A 19,225-nucleotide genomic window follows, 5' to 3' on the forward strand; every position below is an offset into this window, starting at 1 on the left:
TTTAGGTGCTGTTAAATGACGGGCGGCGTTCTTAGCCAATCAGAGCGCCGCTGCACGTACGTCGGCTGGAACGTCAAGAGAGCAGCGCCTGATTTAGAAACAGCTGAAAGCGGCGCCGGTGGGTGTTGCGTACTGGGTATTGAAGTTCATTTAAAAGTGCGCCCAAGCGCCTTTTAAGCGCACAGAGTCATGTCTTTAAACAGCTCCTTTACCACCCCGTTACTTTTGCTTTTATGTGTTGTTTTATTCTCAGTTACTGATGCAGAAGAATGCGAAGGTGAGGTTGGTCAGCTTGGCTTGCAATGCGCATGAGCCCCTGAGTGTAAAAATAGTCACCTGAACTATGCTGGGTTATTTTGCACAAGTGCATGAGCGTTTTAACACATAGTAAATATAAGAATATTTAAGAGGTGAGTCCTGGTTTTGGATTGCAAAATGAAAACCTTTATTAATGTAATGCTAAATGCTGCTTGTGTGTTACACTACCAGTCAAAAGTATTTGAACAGTAAGATGTTTAATGTTTTTTTTTAAAGAAGTCTCTTCTGCTCAGTACAGCAGAAACAGTAAAATTGGGATATATTTTTACTTTTTAAACTAACTAGGTTCTATTTGAATAGATTTTAATATGTAATTTATTCCTGTGATTTCAAAGCTGAATTTTTTGCATCATTACTCCAGTCACATGATCCTTCAGAAATCATTCTAATATTTTGATTTGCTGGTTAAAATATATTTATTATTATTATTATTATGTTGAAAACAGCTGAGATGATTCAGAAGAACAGCATTAAAATAGAAGTCTTTTGTAACATTATAAATGTCTTTATCATCACTTTTGATCAATTTAAAGCATCCTAATAATAATAAAAAAAAGTTTATTGAACAAAAAAATCAGCATATTAGAATTTCTGAAAGATCATGTGACACTGAAGACTGGAGTAATGATGCTGAAAATGCAGCTTTGATCACAAGAATAAATTGCATTTTAAAATATATTCAAATAGAAAGCAGTTATCTCAAACAGTAAAAAATATTTCACAGTTGTACTGCTTTTACTGTATTTTGGATCAAATAAATGCAGGCTTGGTGAGCAGACTTATTTTAAAAAAACAAAACAAAAAAAACATTAAAAATCTTACTGTTCAAAAACATTTGACCATTACTGTATTTTCATTACTTTTTATTTTACAATAAATAAATAAATAAACAAACATGAAGTATCGTTTAAATACGATGCAAAAAGGTGATGTTCTTTTTGTACAGTTTTTACATTTTACATTCTTTGTTTTATTGTTGAGATCATTGTTTTTATGATTGTTCTACTTCCTTTTTTGTGATTATTGTTTTTATTATTGTTTTAGTATAATATTGTTTTTTATGATTATTCTACTTCCTTTTATGTAAAGCACTTTGAATTACCTTTGTGTATGAAATGTGCTATATAAATAAACTTGCCTTGCCTTGCCTTACTGATTTCCAGTGCAAATGTCTATAGATTCTTAGCAAAATTACGTAAAATAAGTCATCTTGTTTTATGAGAAACTGATCAAAATTATGGCATGGCATTAAATGCATGCACTACATTTTCCAATACAAATATCTAAACATCCTTAAATCAAGATAAATTTATTTGAGATGCTAATTAAACTTATAAAGTGTTATTTTCTGAGAAAATTAATTGAGGTTTTGGTTATTTTGTTTAGAATAAATATCTTGATTTAAGGATGTTTAGATGTTTGTATTACAAAATAAAACAAAAATACTAAGTAAGATGCCATGATTGAATGAATTTAAGACTTTCTAATTTAGACGCAAGACATTTTTAAGAGCCACAGAAGCCCTGTTATATAACTGATATCATATGAATTTAGCCCTCCAGTATAATCCTCTGTTTATTTTGTATGTGTGTCTGTTTTGCAGTGTGTGTGGGGTTTTTGGGGCGTCTTTATAACTCACTGGTGATCAGACACACAGAACTGTCCCCAGAGCTGGTGGAGGAGGGTCTGATCAGAGCCTGCGCTGAGACTACTGGGAAAGAGAGTAGACTTGTAAGAACATAAAAACAAGTCTGGTTCTTATTCTTCTTTGGTTGCTGGTCCATGCTTTTGAAAACCTGGAGATGTTTTCAGTATGGAATATACTAAATGTATGACATCTTGTAATTCTTTCACCTCAGTGTTATTACCTGGGAGCCTCCAGTGATGCTGCAGCCAAAGTGACAGGTGAGGTGAGCCGCCCCCTCAGCGCACATGTTCCTGTCCACAAAATCTGCCAGAGACTTCAGCGCAGGGACGGCCAGATCTGCGAGCTCAGATACGGTAGGGCGTGTTCACATATAAAAGTCCTGACACTGTATTTGAGGCTTTGGAAATATTTATCTCAAAGGTTCTTGTTCTTCTGAAACAGAGCGTCCTGTTCTTGACTGGAGCAGGGACGCTTTGTCTAAAATGCGAGTGTTGGAGCTGAAGAGGGTCTTGGCCTCGTGGGGTGAGGAGTGCAGAGCCTGTCTGGAGAAGAGTGAATTTATCGATCTCATCCAGGAGGTGGCCCCCAAACACAGCACAGCGCAGCACAGAACACATTCAGAAGAGTTCTGAGGGCCTCCCTGTGCAGCTCCGTGTTGGGGAGACAGAGCTCTGATGAGAGGGCCTCCTCGTGCAGGACACACTGCAGTGATGGGAGGGGCTGCACGTGCAGCTGCGCTCAGGGACACTTTTGATATTGCTCTGAGACTCCTAACTTATAATGCTTTTCATAATATTCGTTACGAGCAGCCATGTGCAATATGTGCCCATTTCCCCAGTGTCTCATTCTCTTGTACCACTGTAAGCATTTTCTCCCGCACACTCAGAATAAATCATTAAGCTTTATTAGTTTCAGTGATTAAGAGGTTGCTTGCAGAGATGCTGGCTGTTTTTTTGTCCAACTGTTTAATTTAGAAGGGACTAGAGCTTGTGTCAAGCTCTAAGATCACTTACATCCTAATTCGTACTCCCCTTTAAGAGCCTTCTGTGTTTGCAGCTGTGGGTGAATTGCATGTTACTCGTTAATTTGTCTAGATAATATTTTAAAAGAAAATAAAAAAGGCAATATTTCGCAAAAATAAAATGAATTAATTTAATTGTGCACTGTCATGACATTATGCACATTGCCTTTTTAATTTCCATTAGCATAATGCAATATAGTAAAACAAAATCAAATTACTGAAATGCAATTTTATAGTGTTTACAGATCATGGTACCGCTTGTTGTACTTTAATTTATGCTACTTAATACTGAATTAATTAATTATATTACAGCGAGAACCTCATGAGAATTATTGAGAATAAAAGAAAAATTCAAAGGCAAAATAAAAAGAAAGATTGGAAGGTAAAAACAATTGTAATGAAAATGGTCAAAATAAAAAATAGACTTAATTTTTTTTATTCAGCATCAAATTCATATTCATTACATTTCATATACATGTCAGGGAACATCTATTTTTTGGTCATCTTTAATCACTTTTTTGCAGCTCTTAAATATTCTTCCGGTATGACGAAATTAATGAAGTACAAATATTCAATGTAATCTCTTATTATGAGGCTATAGAAATATCAGAATTTAGTCAGAGGATGCGTTTAATTGCCATGAAAATAATGCAAAAAAAAAAATCTTAACATAATCAAGTGGACATAATTTGCTTTAAATGAAATATGGAGTGCCACAAGGCTCTGTCTTAAGCCCTCTGCTATTTTCAATATAAATTAGCTAAAACAGAGTGTTAAAAATGATAGAAAAAAGTTAGAATGACCAATCATTTTCTCCTATTAAATTCGGAATGAAGTACAAATATTCCATGTATTACGAGGCTACAGAAATACCTGAATTTAGTCACAGGATGCACTTAATTGCCATGAAAAAAAAAAAAAAAGAAAAATCTTAACATTCTTAGAAAGAAGACCTCATTTGGTGGATGTGCTTAACTGCCATTAAAATAATGCAAAAAAAAATCTTAACATTCTTAGAAAGTAGACTTTATTTGCTTTAAATAAAGTACACCGTGCCGCAAGGCTCCGTCTTAGGCCCTCTGCTATTTTCAATACACATGTTGCCCCTTGGTAATATTATTAGAAAATATGGGATTAGTTTCCATTGTTATGCTGATGATACTATATATACTATATATTTCAACAAGACCAGATGAAACTACTAAATTAAGACAGAATCACTTATATTACAATTTGGATAGACGGATATACTGTTTTTTCTTCTACAGTTAAAAATTAGTTTATATTAGACAGCAACTTGTCGTTATGCAAAATATAATTAACTTCTTTCATTTTTGGAGACAGTGAATCTGAATTTTGCACGTCAGTTTCTACAAACTCAGTGTCAGTCTGTATCAAATTTGCGTGTGTATTTCATAATTATATACCGCTACCCTGACCTCTCGTAAGGATCGTATTGTTGTGACTGTCTTTCCATACACACACCGAACAAAAGACGCCCATGCAACCGTGCTGATGTTTACATCTGGCTCGTTGCCATGGCGATCACGGAATCTTTCATCCGCAGCTTGTGATGCTACAGGATTTTGCTGACAAACTTTTTATGTCATAAAACAGAACCAATCAGCCACTAGACCATCGGTGGGGCTCGTTCTCTCTCTTCTCCTCTGCTCTCTCTCCTCTCTCTCCCCACCCCCCCAGGCTTTCTCATTCACAATCCCCCTTTTTTACCATCCAGTTCTGCTGTTCTCCTGTAATAGCTGTTGAGAAGAGAGAGAGACTGTGAGTGAGATTCAGGCCTTGCCCACGCAAAGAAGTGGGAGACTGAACCTCTCTCTATACTCTCTCTCTCTTTCTCTCTCTCTCGCACACACACACACACGCACACACACACAGTCAGTGTATCATGCTTGCACTGTGTGGGCTGAGCTGAGCATTCCTGTCATACAGTAACAGTCTCTCTGCCTCCGCACTCTCTCTCTTTCCCTCTCTCTCCCTCTATTTCTCTCTTTCCCTTTCCCTCTATCTCTCCTCTTTTCTCCCTCTCTTCTCTTTCTCACACACATACGTTCCAAATACACACATTAACACACTTATACACTTTCACAGAGCAGAGACGGACCCTCGTAGAGGAAGTCGAGATGGTGTGGAATGTGTGCCCTGGTTTTATTAGGTAAGTTTTATGATTTCCAACATATCCTTAGGTGAATTGTGTTTGTGTTAGGATGTTTGAATGACTGTTTGTTGGAAAGACGAGAGTAATTTGTGTCTTTTCAGGCTCTTTGCGTGTCATGTTTAGTCAGCGCACCTCTGCAGATGCGGATATTTTCATTGGGCATCACTACAGGGATTACAGAACACTTTTTCCTAACAAGCGAAATGTGTGTGTGTGTTTGCAAGCGGATGTGTGAATGAGTGTTGCGTTCACTCTATATAGGTCTTCCTCAGGCGAAGCCTAATCTCTGATTTGCGTAGAGTTGAATTTTGCAGAACGGAAGAACGTCGCCCCTTACCTTCTTTACCTGTCGCTCTCTTACGTCCTAATTTCTGTCGTGACTGAGGCCAATCTATTCAGCCCTAACGCCCACACATTAAGCCATCACATTCTCCGTTTCTTCTGCTTAATTTACTCTCTCTCTCTCTCTCAGCTGTTCTCTCTTTCTCAATCTCCCCTCTCTTTAAACATCTGTGTGGCGCTCGGTGCGCGAGCGCGCCTTGAGTCTTTTGCACGCCCGTCAGGAGGATGCTCGCTCCAGATTTGTGCTTTGGCCCTTTAAAAGCAGGCAAAGTTTCCTGGTGAACCATTTTTCTGGTTGCCATAGTGATGAGCGAGGACTTGGAGAGGTGCAGTGGTACTGGGATGCAGTGACAGCTCTTAGCATGTGAATTCTCACACTGAGATATGGAGATGCACTGAGGCTCTGAACAGAGACGGCGATGAGGTGAGACGCCCACGCGCACACACATCGTTATTGCTCACAGCGCTCTTTGGCTGATCATACTGTTCCTGGATCTGGATACGGAGGTGACAAGAGCCCCAAAGGGGGAGGGAACCATGTGGGGATGAGTGAGGGAGAAAGGGGATTTGTGCGTGTTTGCGTGTGCAATGATGAATGTGTGTTGTTACTCCAGGCAGAAGTTTTGCATGTAGGAGATTTTGAAATTGGGGGTTGCTACTTTGAAACTTGACTTTATACGATAAACTAAATGGTTTGCATATTAAGAATGCATTTTAAATAATGCATTTAAAACTTTAAAACATTGCAATTGGATTCATTGCTCTAACCTCTCAGAAGGTCAGAAAGGTCTTAACCGAAGTCCTGGTGTAAAAGAAATTTAGCAAATATGTTGTTGGCATGACAGTTTTCTTCAAAATTTTCTATTCTTACATAATTATTAAACATGCTATATAGCTTTAGGTTCTATGACATCATAATTGAGACTACATTGAATATTTATAGTTTTAAAATTTAAAAGTGTATTTAAATATATTCTATATTTAAAGGTACATTACCAAAAGTTTTTAAACAGGAAGATTTTTAATGTGTCTCTTCTGCTGACCAAGCCTGCATTTATTTAATCCAAAATACAGCAATAGCTGTAATATTGTGATATATTTTTACTATTTAAAATAACTGCTTTCTATTTGAATGAAATTTAAAAACTAATTTATTGATCAATTTAGTGATCAAAGCTACATTTTCAGCATCATTACTACAGGCTTCAGTGTCACATGATCCTTCAGAAATCATTCTAATATGCTGATTTGCTGTTCAAGAAACATTTTTATTATTATTACCAATATTTAAAATAGTTGAGTACATTTTTTCTGGATTCTTTGATGAATAGAAAGATCCAAAGATCAGCATTTATCTAAAATAAAAAGCTTTTGTAACATTATACACTATACCATTCAATAGTTTGGAGTCGGGGGGAAGAAATTACAAAAGTTAATACTTTTATTTAGTAAGGATGCTTTAAATTTATCAAAAGTGATGATAAAGACATTTATAATGTTACAAAAGATTTATATTTCAGATAAATGCTGTTCTTCTGACCTTTCTATTCGTCAAAGGAATCTGATAAAAAACTACTCAGCTGTTTTCAACAATAATAATAATAAATATTTTTTGAGCAGCAAATGAGAATATTACAATGATTTCTGAAGGATAACGTGACTAATGATGCTAAAAATTCAGCTTTGAAATCACAGGAATAAATTACGTTTTAAATATATTCAAATAGAAAACAGCTATTATAAATAGTAAAAAATATTCATATTCAATATTCAGAATTTTTACAGATTTTACTGCACTTTGGATCAAATAAATGTAGGCTTGGTGAGCAGAAGACATTAAAAATCTTACAGTTCACAAACTTTTGACTGATGTATATTCTAAAATAATTAGACAAAGTACAGGATTATTTCAGTTTTATTAATTTCAGTTTAGAAAATTAAAAATCTATAATGAAATATGTAATTGAAACCATTAATTTTAGGAAAGTCAATTTGTGTTTTTTGATCATGTGACTCTGTACAGATGGTCACATGTTCCTACACTAAAGCTCAAGATGCTCTGTGGATCATCTCAAATCATGCTGGAGAACGATCATAAAGTTGGACACAAAGCATCCTGTGTGCTGATAAAACAAAAAAAGGACACACCAAATACATTCAGAAATTCTCCCTATTCCCTGTGCAAAATCCAAATGAATGCATTTAATCTATGAGAGAGAGATCTCTCAGATTTTAGGAACGGCTGCAGTCTTATAACTTCAGTCAAGTTCTTACCCACAGATCCAGACGTCAAGGTGTGCCTTATGTAACAGAAGCAGCACGCTCGTGATTTCTCCTTGATCTGATGAAATCAAAAGGAAATGAAATCTATCAGGACTTCATGCTGCTGTCATCTATCACAGCACCTTCACATGTGATTTCAAATATTGATATATTCAGCATTAAAGAACTATACGACAATATTAGTGCTGTATCATATTCCTGTAATTGCGTTAAAGGCCCTTCTAATGTGCGGTGGAAATAGAAACGATACTGTGCTGTAACCGCATGTGTGTGAGATTTGTAGGAAGGAGTGTGGGTGTCAGTAGCCTTTATTTCTGTTCCACATTCATGTGTGTGAGGTGAATTTTTGTATCGCCTGAGGAAAGAGTGGAGTTATCAGAGGCGTGCAGCCTTTCCTATACTTCCTGCAAAAACATCCCGAGGAGCCTCGGCCCAATCCAGCCAGGAAGAAGGGCAGGAAGTTGGGCTGAGATCACGGGAAGTAAATTACAAAGCCAGAAGGGCTTCATATGAAAACAGGTCCAGTGGAAGTTTCTGGAGACTGTAACAGAGCTGGATTAACGATATGAAAGTGCTGCTTTGGATTTGTGTGCGCATGTGTTTAAATGGGAATATGTGGGAGTTGATTCTGTATTTAAAAACTGATGGGATTATGAAGGCCTTTTTATTTCTTTATTCAGCCTGGCATCATTTTCGATGTGACCGCAACATGCTTTGATAAAAGCATTATCCAACACCATGCATAAATAAAATCTCTTATTCATTTACTCAAAGCATCATATAATCTCTTGTTGCTACATTTGATCCATCTTAAATTCACAGTGGTACTTGAACAGGGTGGTTACAACTCGAATGATGTATTTATTTAAACATAGCCTCACCTCAGGTGTTTATAGAGATGTTGGTGATTGGTCGAGACACCATTGGTGGAGGCCCTCAAACGGTGCTTTCGGTTGGTCGAGATGGTTTGAGATGGACTGGAGACCTTCCTGCTGTAATTTCCTCCCGGTTTTCCTGCTCGGGAATATTCAGCATCAGGGTTGGGCTTCAAGTGTCCTGAAATCTCAGACCTCAGAGAGAGCGCCGGGACATTCGGCCCTGCCGTTTTCAAAAACAAATGCGTTGTGGAATACTAGAAGAAAACTGTGGGAATACAAACAGAAAGTTACCTGCAAATGTATAGGAACCTCACATGGGAAGTTCAGGTCAAAGGTGAACTCCTCCTTGTTTCCTTGTTATTCAGTTTTTCTACTGTAGCTTGTTAGTGGTGTTTGCTAACGCAATATGAGTATTGCTATTGCTTATACTTACACAACTTGTTCGTTTTGCGCTGAAAATAAGTGACGTGGATTGTTAAAGAGTGTGTGCTATTACTTTTCTAAGTGATTAGACTTACAGTTTTGCCTGCCAGATGATAAACACTTACACTTAAGGAAGGAAACTTGCCAGAATGTCTTGCCATATGGGTGGATACTGCATGAGCCAGTAAGCAATAACCCAGCACTTCCTAGAAACCACTCAGAACATCTTAGCATCATGGGAACGCCAACTTCTGTGTGATTTCTTCTGAAAATACCACAAAACCAGTCATAAGTCACACGGGTATATTGTAGCAATAGCCAAAAATGCATTGTATGGGTCAAGATTACAAACCATACATCAATGGAAAGCTTATTTATTCAGCTTTAAGATGATGCATCTTCAAAAAATGTCCCTTATGATTGGTTTTGTGGTCCTGTGTTACATTTGGTTACAACTACTACCTAAAAGAATCTCTATATCATTTTATGTAAATGATTAAGTGATTATTAGTGATCACAAACCTTGTAATTTCAGTATTTTAAGCTGAATCATAACATGACATCTCAGATTTTAGTTTATATAGGTTTCAGCTGGTTGTGCATAGGGGTGGGTGATAGAAATTTGTAAACTGGTAGAGATTTTGGACTATTTTTGAATGTTGCTGTGCTACGTGGTCACGAGAAACGTATCGTTTGCATGCGTTATTAAGCATTGTGATTTAAAAACAAGTGATTTTAAGCCACTGAAATGCCATCAGCAGCAAACAAGAACTCATTTCACTATATGCATGTGCTGTTTTAACGTATTGTGTGGAAGTACTTTTATTTTTAATACCTTGAATGCTTAAATGCACACACTTTATCTGTCAAAATGCCTGTCTTTGAAAGTAAACACAGTAGGTCTTAAAGGAGAAGTTCACTTCCAGAACAAAAACTTACAGATAATGTACTCACCCCCTTGTCATCAAAGATGTTCACGTCTTTCTTTCTTCAGTCGTAAAGAAATTATGTTTCTTGAGAAAAACATTTCAGGATTTTTCTAAATATAGTGGACTTCTATGGTGCCCTGAGTTTGAACTTCAAAATGCAGTTTAAATGCAGCTTCAAAGGGTCAAAATGATCCCAGCTGAGGAAAAATGGTCTTACGTAGTGAAACAATCTGTTATTTTCTAAAAACATTTACAATTTATATACTTTTTAACCTCAAATGTCTTGTCTAGCTCTGCGATGCACATGCATACTCTGTGTAATCTAGGTCAATACAATCTTCAACTTCAAAATTGTCCTACATTACTGTTTTATCTCTTTATGTAAAGGACGTTTGACCTTCTTTGCACTTTCACTTCATAAACACTGGGGTGGTACTTCTGCAGCAATGTAGGATGATTTTGAAGTTGGAGGAGAAAATGAGATGGGAGTTTTTCAACCTACTCTAACTGTATTACACAGACTACGCATACGCATCGCAGAGCTAGACAAGATGAGCATTTGTGGTTAAAAAGTATATAAACTGTACTTTTTTTTTTTTTTAGAAAATAACCAATCATTTAGCTAGATAAGACCTTTCTTCCTCGGCTGGGATCGTTTTGACCCTTTGAAGCTGCATTTAAACTGCATTTTGCACCATTAAAGAGCACTGTATGGAGAAAAATCCTGAAATGTTTTCTTCAAAAAAACATAATTTTTTATGACTGAAGAAAGGAAGACATGAACATCTTGGATGACAAGAGGGTGAGTACATTACCTGTAAATTTTTGTTCTGGAAGTGAACTTCTCCTTTAAGTGAAAGCAAACCGTAATAACAGTATATTGACGCCAGGCAGCTCTTAAAGTGACAGCAGTCTAATATTCCTGCTATCTGTCATTCTTGTTCTTGACTAAATTACTTTTGTAACGTTAATAAGAAGAAATAGAGCAAAGTTTTTAATAATTTTTTTCCCTTATACAATGTATGTAGCATTTCTTATTTATTTGACTGCAGTTTTTTTTTGTCCTGTTGCTTATAATTAGTTTCTTACTCTTATTCAATCGCTGACTGTTTACTTCTCTTCAGTTTTTTAGGCTAGTATTAGTTTTTTTGTGATACTGACACTGGTGACAATATAGCTGCCATGAAATAAAATGACTCATATCATGATATAAGATTTTGGTTATATCGCCCACCCTTAGTCGTACAGTATAACAATGCTGATGCAAATGATACTTGCTCTTTACAGGGATTTTCCATCTAATGTTCTCTGTGACAATGTCTGTTACGTAATAGAGGACTTCCCTTCTGTCTCTGTGGACAATAGTCAAGAGTGTCTGAAATGTTTTAGCTTGCGTGTGATTGCATTGGAATGAGTGAGTAGGTGGACGGCTACATGTGGCCGGCTGTGATAATAGTATGCTAAAAGAATGAGGCATATTCCTCCACTGATTCTTAGCGTGGCTGAAAACGTACAAGGTATTTTTCCCTCCGATGCATGCAAAATGAATCGTTTTAGATCAAAACAGTAACTCCTAATGTGTTTAATGCATCAAAATAGTCCCATCTTTCCAATCCAATTTACTGAAAACCAACTAATAACATTCAAAGAATGTTCTTTTTAGGCATTTTTAAAATTGCATTGCTCGGAATGTTGTCATAAAGTAACAGATTTATAGAATTACGGGAAACGTTGTAAGCTTCAAATGCAACATCACACCCCAAACGGTTAAAAATGACTTTGTAGCGCACATAATCATGCTTCAGAGGGTTAAGTATTTAAAATGGGTGTCAAGAGTTCAACAGCGCTGGTGGTTTGTTGCTTGGATGCTCTAAACGGAGGGACGACAGTGAGTGTGTGTGTGATTTTGCACAGCTGTCTCTAAAGAGGAAGTGGTAGCGCACCAGAACAAGCAAAGTGCTGAGTTGCCATGGTAACTTGGGATGCAGGGTTCCCTCAATTTCCATTATTCCCAAGTGGATCTGCTTCACAGTGTCCATGGCAACCACTCACAACCAATGGAGTTCCTCTCTCTCTCTCTTCTCACTGTCTCTATCAAACTCTCTCATCCTGTCATTTTATCTTGATTTGTGGTAAAATGTCATCTCCATGCTTACGTAAAGACGCCTGTCACACACAATGACATTATTAGCCACAAATGCATGCTTTGAGCACATGCTTCTACTGGTAATCTAATATCAGACCAACCTAAAGAGTGCCTTAGAATGAGTTTGACAGGTGTATGTTGTCTCGTAGGGTTGTGAGGCCGGCGTGTTGAGCAGAACGCACACACACTCACACACACACACTCTCCCAGAGCATGCCTATCAGTCCACCTGCCGACGGCAAACATGAGGCTCTCGACCGGCCGCGGCAACAACACACCCCTACCAACGGTAACCACGGAGATGACAGCATTCGGGCCTCTCCTGGGACTAAATCTACCTCCGAACCTATGGAGGAACTCCACGGAAATGCAGTTGTCATCCGCATCGGAATCCCTGATCTGCAGCAAACGGTGAGCGCTCCTCTCATATGCATATGCAGCCTCACTCTTTTCTTTGAAATGGCTGCACTGCAGCACAGGAGTAGAGAGTGGCAGTGATTGGTACAGACCGAGTTGTTGATTCTGCGTGGGAGTAAGGGGTGTGTAACAGAGGCTTGCAGCATGTCGTCTACATGCACGCATGTTCCTGCGCAGGGATCCACAGGCATTTGTGCTGAAAGATGCCGCATGGTTGTCAACTGCATATATGGTGTCGTCCAAAAGTGGACTTTTTTTGGCTGAATAAATTTGCACTTGTAATTGATGTTATGTGGAACATGTTTACATAATCCTGCCAAACACAAAACTGCAGACATACCTTGCTCTTTCAGTCTTTTCAGCAACTTCTTGCTTTCTGTCAGTGTCCGACGGGGGCACTTTGAAGTTGAGTCTTTTGCACCTCTATTATCCTCTGCTTTTCACATTATAGAAACCTGCGAACAGAAAATGGGTTGAAATGTGCTTAAAATGTGCTCACCCTCAAGCCATCCAAGATGGGTTTTGTTCATCGGAACAGATTCAGAGAAATTTAGCATTACATCACTCACCAATGGATCCTCTGCAGTGAATGGGTGCCGTCAGAATGAGAGTCCAAACAGCATCACAATAAGTGATCCACACGTCTCCAGTCCATCATTTAACGTCTTCTAAAAAGCTGTGTGCTTGTAATAAACAAATTATTATTAGAGGAGACCTGTTATGCCCCTTTGTTACAATATGCACTCAAAAAAAAAGGATTTTTAATGCTTGTTCAAATTACTTGGTTGAAATGAGAAGAAACAACTAAAATCTTTACATTTTCTTACCTTAATTATTTCCATTATGTTCAGTCCACTTAAAGGGTCTTCAGATGGCCACCATAGTTGTTTGACATGAACGTCTCACCTTAGACATGTCAGCTGTAACAGTCCAACCTCCATTGTTTCGATGCCAGAGCAGGGATGTAAGTTAGACAAGAATATCTCTGATTGAGCAATCGAGGTGTTGTGTTGCTGGATGTGATAATAATGAACATAGTGGTCGTCATTTACTCTCGACATCTGAACCAGATGCAGTAGATTACATTTGTTTGTGAATGGAACGTGCCTCCCGATCTACATATATCCGTCTATGTTAGCGCGAATCATTCATGATCCAGCTTTACCTAAAGCAGAAGTGAGAATAAGGGTTTTTTTGGGCTCTTTGCGAATCTTTGTGATCGCCTTTCCTAATAACGTGCTAATTAGCATGTTCAGAGGCTAAACGCGGCTAAAGTAAACAGGCTCGTCACTCCACAGACAGAAGAGAGGCGGGGCGAGCAGAGCTCATTAACATTTAAAGCAGCCTCGACCAGAACAGGATGAATTTTTTAGAGCTGATTTTGGCAAGGTAAAAAAGGTGTTGTTTTACACTACCATTGAGAATTTTTAACCAAAGTATATTTATAGACTTTTCATTAAGACCCTAAAGAATCATATCAACTTGTGGAAAATGGGCATCCAATGACCCCTTTAACTTGTACAAATTAATTAAGCTTTTTTCTCTTTTTTTTTTTTTTAAAGTTATATTTATAGGCTTTTATTGTAAGAGTACAGTGGAGAGCTGACAGGAAAGTACAAGGAGGAGAAAGGGGAGCAGGATCAGCAAAAGACCTTGAGGCAGGATTCGAACTCAGGTCACCGCGAGCGCAGTTGCGCTATATGTTGTCCCACCAACCAAAGAGATTGCCAACAAAAAATGAACTGAGCTTAATCATTTTGTGTTGGGACTACATGAGTCATTTTTGTTGACACAGCTAACTGAAAAGTGGATGTGTAATTTCCAGCATGCTACATGGGGTCGCATTAGTATTTTATGTCATTAGTCATTTTAAGTGTTTTTTTTTTTTTTGATTTATATTTGACGTTTTTGTCTTTTATTGATAGGACAGTAATGAGATAGGAAATGAAGTGGGAGAGAGAGGGGGACCAGGATTGGGAAAGGTCCACGAGCCTGGATTAGAACATAGGACGCCTGAAGCGCAGCGGCGCTACATGATGACGCACTGCCCACGAGGCTATCAGCGCCGACATTTTAAGTGTTTTTAATAAAAGAGAATTACATGTTAGAGTTCCGTAACTGTGAGTTATTTTTGAAATTTAGAAAAGGTTTGGAGAAAAAAGGTTTTGAGGTTACCACTGTGCAGAGGAGTAGCACTCATGCTTGGGGTGCTGGCAAATTCGTTAACTTCATGATTCGTGCAATGAGCAATAACTGTTCTACTGCCAGTTCTGAGATCAGTCTTCTTTGCTGAACTCTTATGGTATATATTATATATATTGAATGAAATTGTCCTTAACGTGCCACATGTGTTATTGCTAAATACTTAGAAATTATCATTAACATGCCAACATGTGTTTTTCCTAAATATTCCAAAAATAGCTTGTCCAGTGAACTTTAATTAAATTAATTTGACTGTTTTTGTAATTTGTGTGTTTTTAAGATAAACCTGTGTGTATTTGACAGTTTAAGTGCAATAAGACATGAAAGAGAACTTAGTTTATGATTCATATGCCATTTGGGATGATAAACATGATAAACAAAACAAAACAGATGTTTTTGGCAAAGTATCTGAGTTACGAGCTGTAAAGGCACAGCCCTGTTCTGGAAAAGGGGCGGGGAGCTTCAGCTCATTTGCATTTAAAGAAACATGCACGAAAACTTTTACTGAACAAGATATTTTTTTGAGTGTGTAATATAAGTCTCAGGGTGTCTGTGAAGTTTCAGTTCAAAATACTAATTTATTATATCATTTTGAAAATGCCGATTTTGAGTGGAAGCAGAAACGCGTTGTTTTTGTACATGTCTCTTTAAATGCAAATGAGCTGCTGCTCCATGCCACCTTTTCCAGAATAGGGCCATTACAGCTCGTACCTCAGATACTTTGCTAAAAAATCTGTTTGGTTTTGATTTTCATGTTTATCGCACCAAACGACATGGCAGTCCTAAACGAAGTTCTCTTTCATGTCTTATTGTGCTTTAACTTTCAAATACACACAAGTTTATGTTAAAAACACACAAGTTACAAAAACAGTTGATTATGTCTGTGAAGGCAAACAGCTGGGAAAGAAATCGCATGTTTGTATTATATAATTAATTATAATTATATAATTATATTAATATACATTAAATAAATCAATAAATCTACTGCTCTCTTGTTTCGTCTGTGCAGCCAACGACAGAACAGTTATGCTTTGCTTGAACTTTCACCATTGGGTGTTGAAACTGGTACACTGTTGTCATTTGCGAAAACAAAATTACGGCGCCGTGGGTGAAAACGTACAGATTAAAAGGCGGTAATATTATAAGATCCCCTTTCTATGTTAAGTGAGGGAGTGAAATCTGACATGCTTGTTTTTTCACCTGCTTGCAGAAAAAGGCTTACCAAATTAAAGTTACTGGGTTGGAAGGAAATGTGTTTTCTGGGATGTGATTATAGCACTTGAAAAAAGTCAGATTTTCATGATGTGTCACTTTTAGGATGTTGTTAAGAGTCCTCTATTCATACTATTGCTTTCTCTAGTTAAAAAGCTGTCTTGTTTGAATCATTACAAAAATATGCATAGATCAAGTACTGTTTACAAGGGCAAACAGTCTAAAATAAATATGACGTTTAGATAAGTTAAAGCACCTTAATGATGGAATTGTTTCTTACAAACATGCGGCTTTTCAAGATGTTTATTGATTGATGGGAGTCGTGTGGATTACTTTTGGATTATGATGATGTTTTCACCCTCAGGCCACCCAAATGTAGACAAGTTTTTAGAAACAAACTCATCTACATTTTAGATGGCCTGAGGGTAAGTACATTTTGAGCAAATTTTCATTTTTGGGTGAACTGTTTCTTTAAATGGCGTTATTTTTGCACTGCAAATCTCACAGACAACATTTCACTTTGCTTTCAGCTAATTCAAGTAAAAAGATGTCATGACTTCAGCACTTTCCTATTGAATAATAATGAATAAACGTTTGAGAACAAATAGTACAGTCCTTGATCTGAAGTGAAGACTAAAGCCTGGCGCTTTTGTAGGGAATGTTAGATTTAGATCATGTTTTTATAGAACTATTCGCTGCTTTAAATATTGTGACATTTCAGGACACTTGATGGCGATACAAGATTCTAATTGTACATGAATAAATAAACCTGCATGGCCACTTTAAGCCTTGGTGCTCATATAGGTGATGCAGGTTCGAGTCCAGCCTGCAACACGTCCTGACAAACAGCACCTCATCTGGTTTCTCTCAATCTGTATAGTAAACTATGCATAAATCCCAAAATAAAAGCAACAATACTGTAGGAATATGACAAGTTTGTAACATGTGTTTTCAGAAATGCCTGCGTTTGGACCTTGAGGCTCCAGTGTGGGTTTGTAAGCAGCGAGTTCTGGTCACTCTGACACAAAGCCTGACCGATGTGCTTAATTATGGCCTCTACCTCCCTGCCTTTAACGGGCGTGCCGGAAAGTTCCTCGATGAGGAGAGATTGCTCAGGGAGTATCCTCTCCCTACGGTCACACCTGTACCGTACCTAGAGGTGCACATAAACATCCTTCTGCATCCCACAATGCTTTATAGCTTGCACTTATTATTTAATTAGGTCATGTTGCTATGTTATTTTCATTCACCTGTATATTAATTTGTGTGACTTTAGTTCCGTTACAAGAGGCGTGTTTACACTCAGAGCCATGTAGATGACAAGCAACTGGCCAAACTACATACCAAGGTAACATTTATCTAAACTGTTCTAAATGCTGAAACTATCTAAAACATGCTATTTGAGAAAAGTGCATGTTTGTCTGTGACAGTTCTAGGCACTATAAACGCCAAACAGTCATGAGAGCAGCCCATGCTTTTTATAGCCAAATTTTAAAAACGAGCTAATTAGAAACACCCTCTGTCAGTGAATCATTATGTACATTCAATTTTGCTGGTGATGCATTTGCTGACATGTCTTTAAAGGATGGGTTTGGATGAGAGGGCATGTGGTTCAGGTTAACAAAATGGAAGAAGTTAGCAAAAGAACTTAAATTGCTTACAGTGCCTTTAAAAGGGCCATAACTATGTTTGATTGCATTCATTATTCTAAGTCCACTTATGTTAGTCAAGGTTTCTTGCAGCAAAAATATTTAGTTTTACATACTGATTTTTTTAATTGTACAGACTGTTCTGATACTATTTTTTGAAGACTTATTTAACTAAGTAAGTAACCTCTAAGCACTTGTCTAACTTGTGCTCCATTTCTTTCAAGCTTTCTGAATGAAAAATAATGGTCTAGGCAACCGTTTTGAATGTGGTATGTCCCTTCCTGGTAATTCAGTATTTTCTATTGCTGCTAGGCCAATCTAAAGAAGTTTATGGAGTATGTTCAACAAAGGTGTGTGGACAAGGTCTGCAGGTTTCTGGAGAAAGGGCTGGACCCCAACTTTCATGATGCTGAGAGCGGGGGTGAGTACTTTAGAGTATATATATATATATATAGCTTCCAGGGGCTATATTACCAGTGATGGGACTAACACCATTATATATAAGGGGCGTTACTAACGGCATTACCTTTTTCAGTAACAAGTAATCAAATGATTGTTTCCCCTGTTACAACGCTGTTACTGATAATAAAATGTGGGGTTACTACGATTTTTGCATTGCGTTCTTCTTCTGAGGTAAATTCTGGCTTATTCTTTTCAGTACGTCTTCTTCTAAAAACGAAAAGTAGCCGAAATGAACTTGATGAATCACATTTGTTTACAGAGGTGATGTGGGTGTTTACATACATGTCTGGGCATCTCACGCAGATGTTTAAATTGTGAAAAGCGGAGCCACTTGTAGGTGTGATTACATTAGAAATGAGTTTAGACGATAAAAACTGGAGCTCAGTTTCGTATCATACAGATTACTTCATCAGAGAATATGTTTTCGATGTGACTTACTTTTAAAAGCAGACATTTCAAGCTGTCTATACACATATATTTATCATGTCTGTGTCTTTAAAGAGAGATGATGGAAACCGAGACAGCAGAGAGCGCACCCTGTTTTTTAATTATTTTACGAAAGCACCTTGTTTTCTTGTTAATATGATTTTTCTCTTGTCCGTGGGTTTAAGCGACCTCAATAACTTGTTATTAAGCCCTGGAAGCTGTTTCTCACATTGTCCCAGAGGAACATTAAAATAGTGTAGATTAATTTACCATATTTAATATTGGGGGCATCCAAGTTATTTGACATTTTTGAACATTTAAAAAAAAAAAATAACACAATGGTTACTTTCCCTAGATAGTTACTTTTATAATAATGTAACAGTTACTATTTGTGAGAACTAGTAACTATAATTAATTACTTTTTTAAAGTAATGTGCCCAACACTGCCAATTACTCACTAAAAACTCCCACAGATCATGTCATTTTCAGTTTAATTTTGACATAACCAAGTGGTTATATCTAAGTATGTGAGCAGTTTACTTATTTTTTTAAATTAGTCTTCCCATTAACGCCATTATATTGTTCAATCAGATTGATTCGTAATTGCGGAATGCACACGAACACAAGATTTATCGCATGAACCAATCACAGCCGATCATAACCAGCCATATCCAATCATATCACGATGGACGC

At 37.3% G+C, this 19,225-nt stretch overlaps 2 protein-coding genes across 8 annotated transcripts in view; both read left to right on the forward strand.

Annotated features, from left to right (window-relative positions):
* The first annotated feature begins 98 nt into the window (after positions 1-98).
* On the forward strand, positions 99-3,087 carry cdnf (cerebral dopamine neurotrophic factor). Its single transcript, XM_051108305.1, has 4 exons — positions 99-277; positions 1,922-2,049; positions 2,178-2,319; positions 2,408-3,087. The coding sequence occupies exons 1-4, from the start codon at positions 190-192 to the stop codon at positions 2,596-2,598; spliced, it is 549 nt and encodes a 182-aa protein (XP_050964262.1). The 5' UTR covers positions 99-189; the 3' UTR covers positions 2,599-3,087.
* A 1,734-nt stretch (positions 3,088-4,821) lies between these two features.
* Positions 4,822-19,225, forward strand: part of shank3b (SH3 and multiple ankyrin repeat domains 3b) — a 33,601-nt gene continuing 19,197 nt past the window's right edge. For 4 of the 7 annotated variants that reach the window (XM_051107505.1, XM_051107509.1, XM_051107508.1 and 1 more), the window contains exons 1-5: positions 8,835-9,000; positions 12,314-12,575; positions 16,951-17,154; positions 17,272-17,343; positions 17,957-18,065. In XM_051107505.1, coding sequence (XP_050963462.1) covers positions 12,378-12,575; positions 16,951-17,154; positions 17,272-17,343; positions 17,957-18,065 — 583 coding nt within the window. In that variant the 5' untranslated portion in view covers positions 8,835-9,000; positions 12,314-12,377. Of the gene's footprint in view, positions 5,161-5,264; positions 5,930-8,834; positions 9,001-12,313; positions 12,576-16,950; positions 17,155-17,271; positions 17,344-17,956; positions 18,066-19,225 lie in introns of those variants that run through there. The other 3 variants (XM_051107507.1, XM_051107506.1, XM_051107510.1) reach the window with 3 other exon arrangements.

This window comes from Labeo rohita, chromosome 4, assembly GCF_022985175.1.
Source record: "Labeo rohita strain BAU-BD-2019 chromosome 4, IGBB_LRoh.1.0, whole genome shotgun sequence".
Taxonomy (NCBI): Eukaryota; Metazoa; Chordata; class Actinopteri; order Cypriniformes; family Cyprinidae; genus Labeo; species Labeo rohita.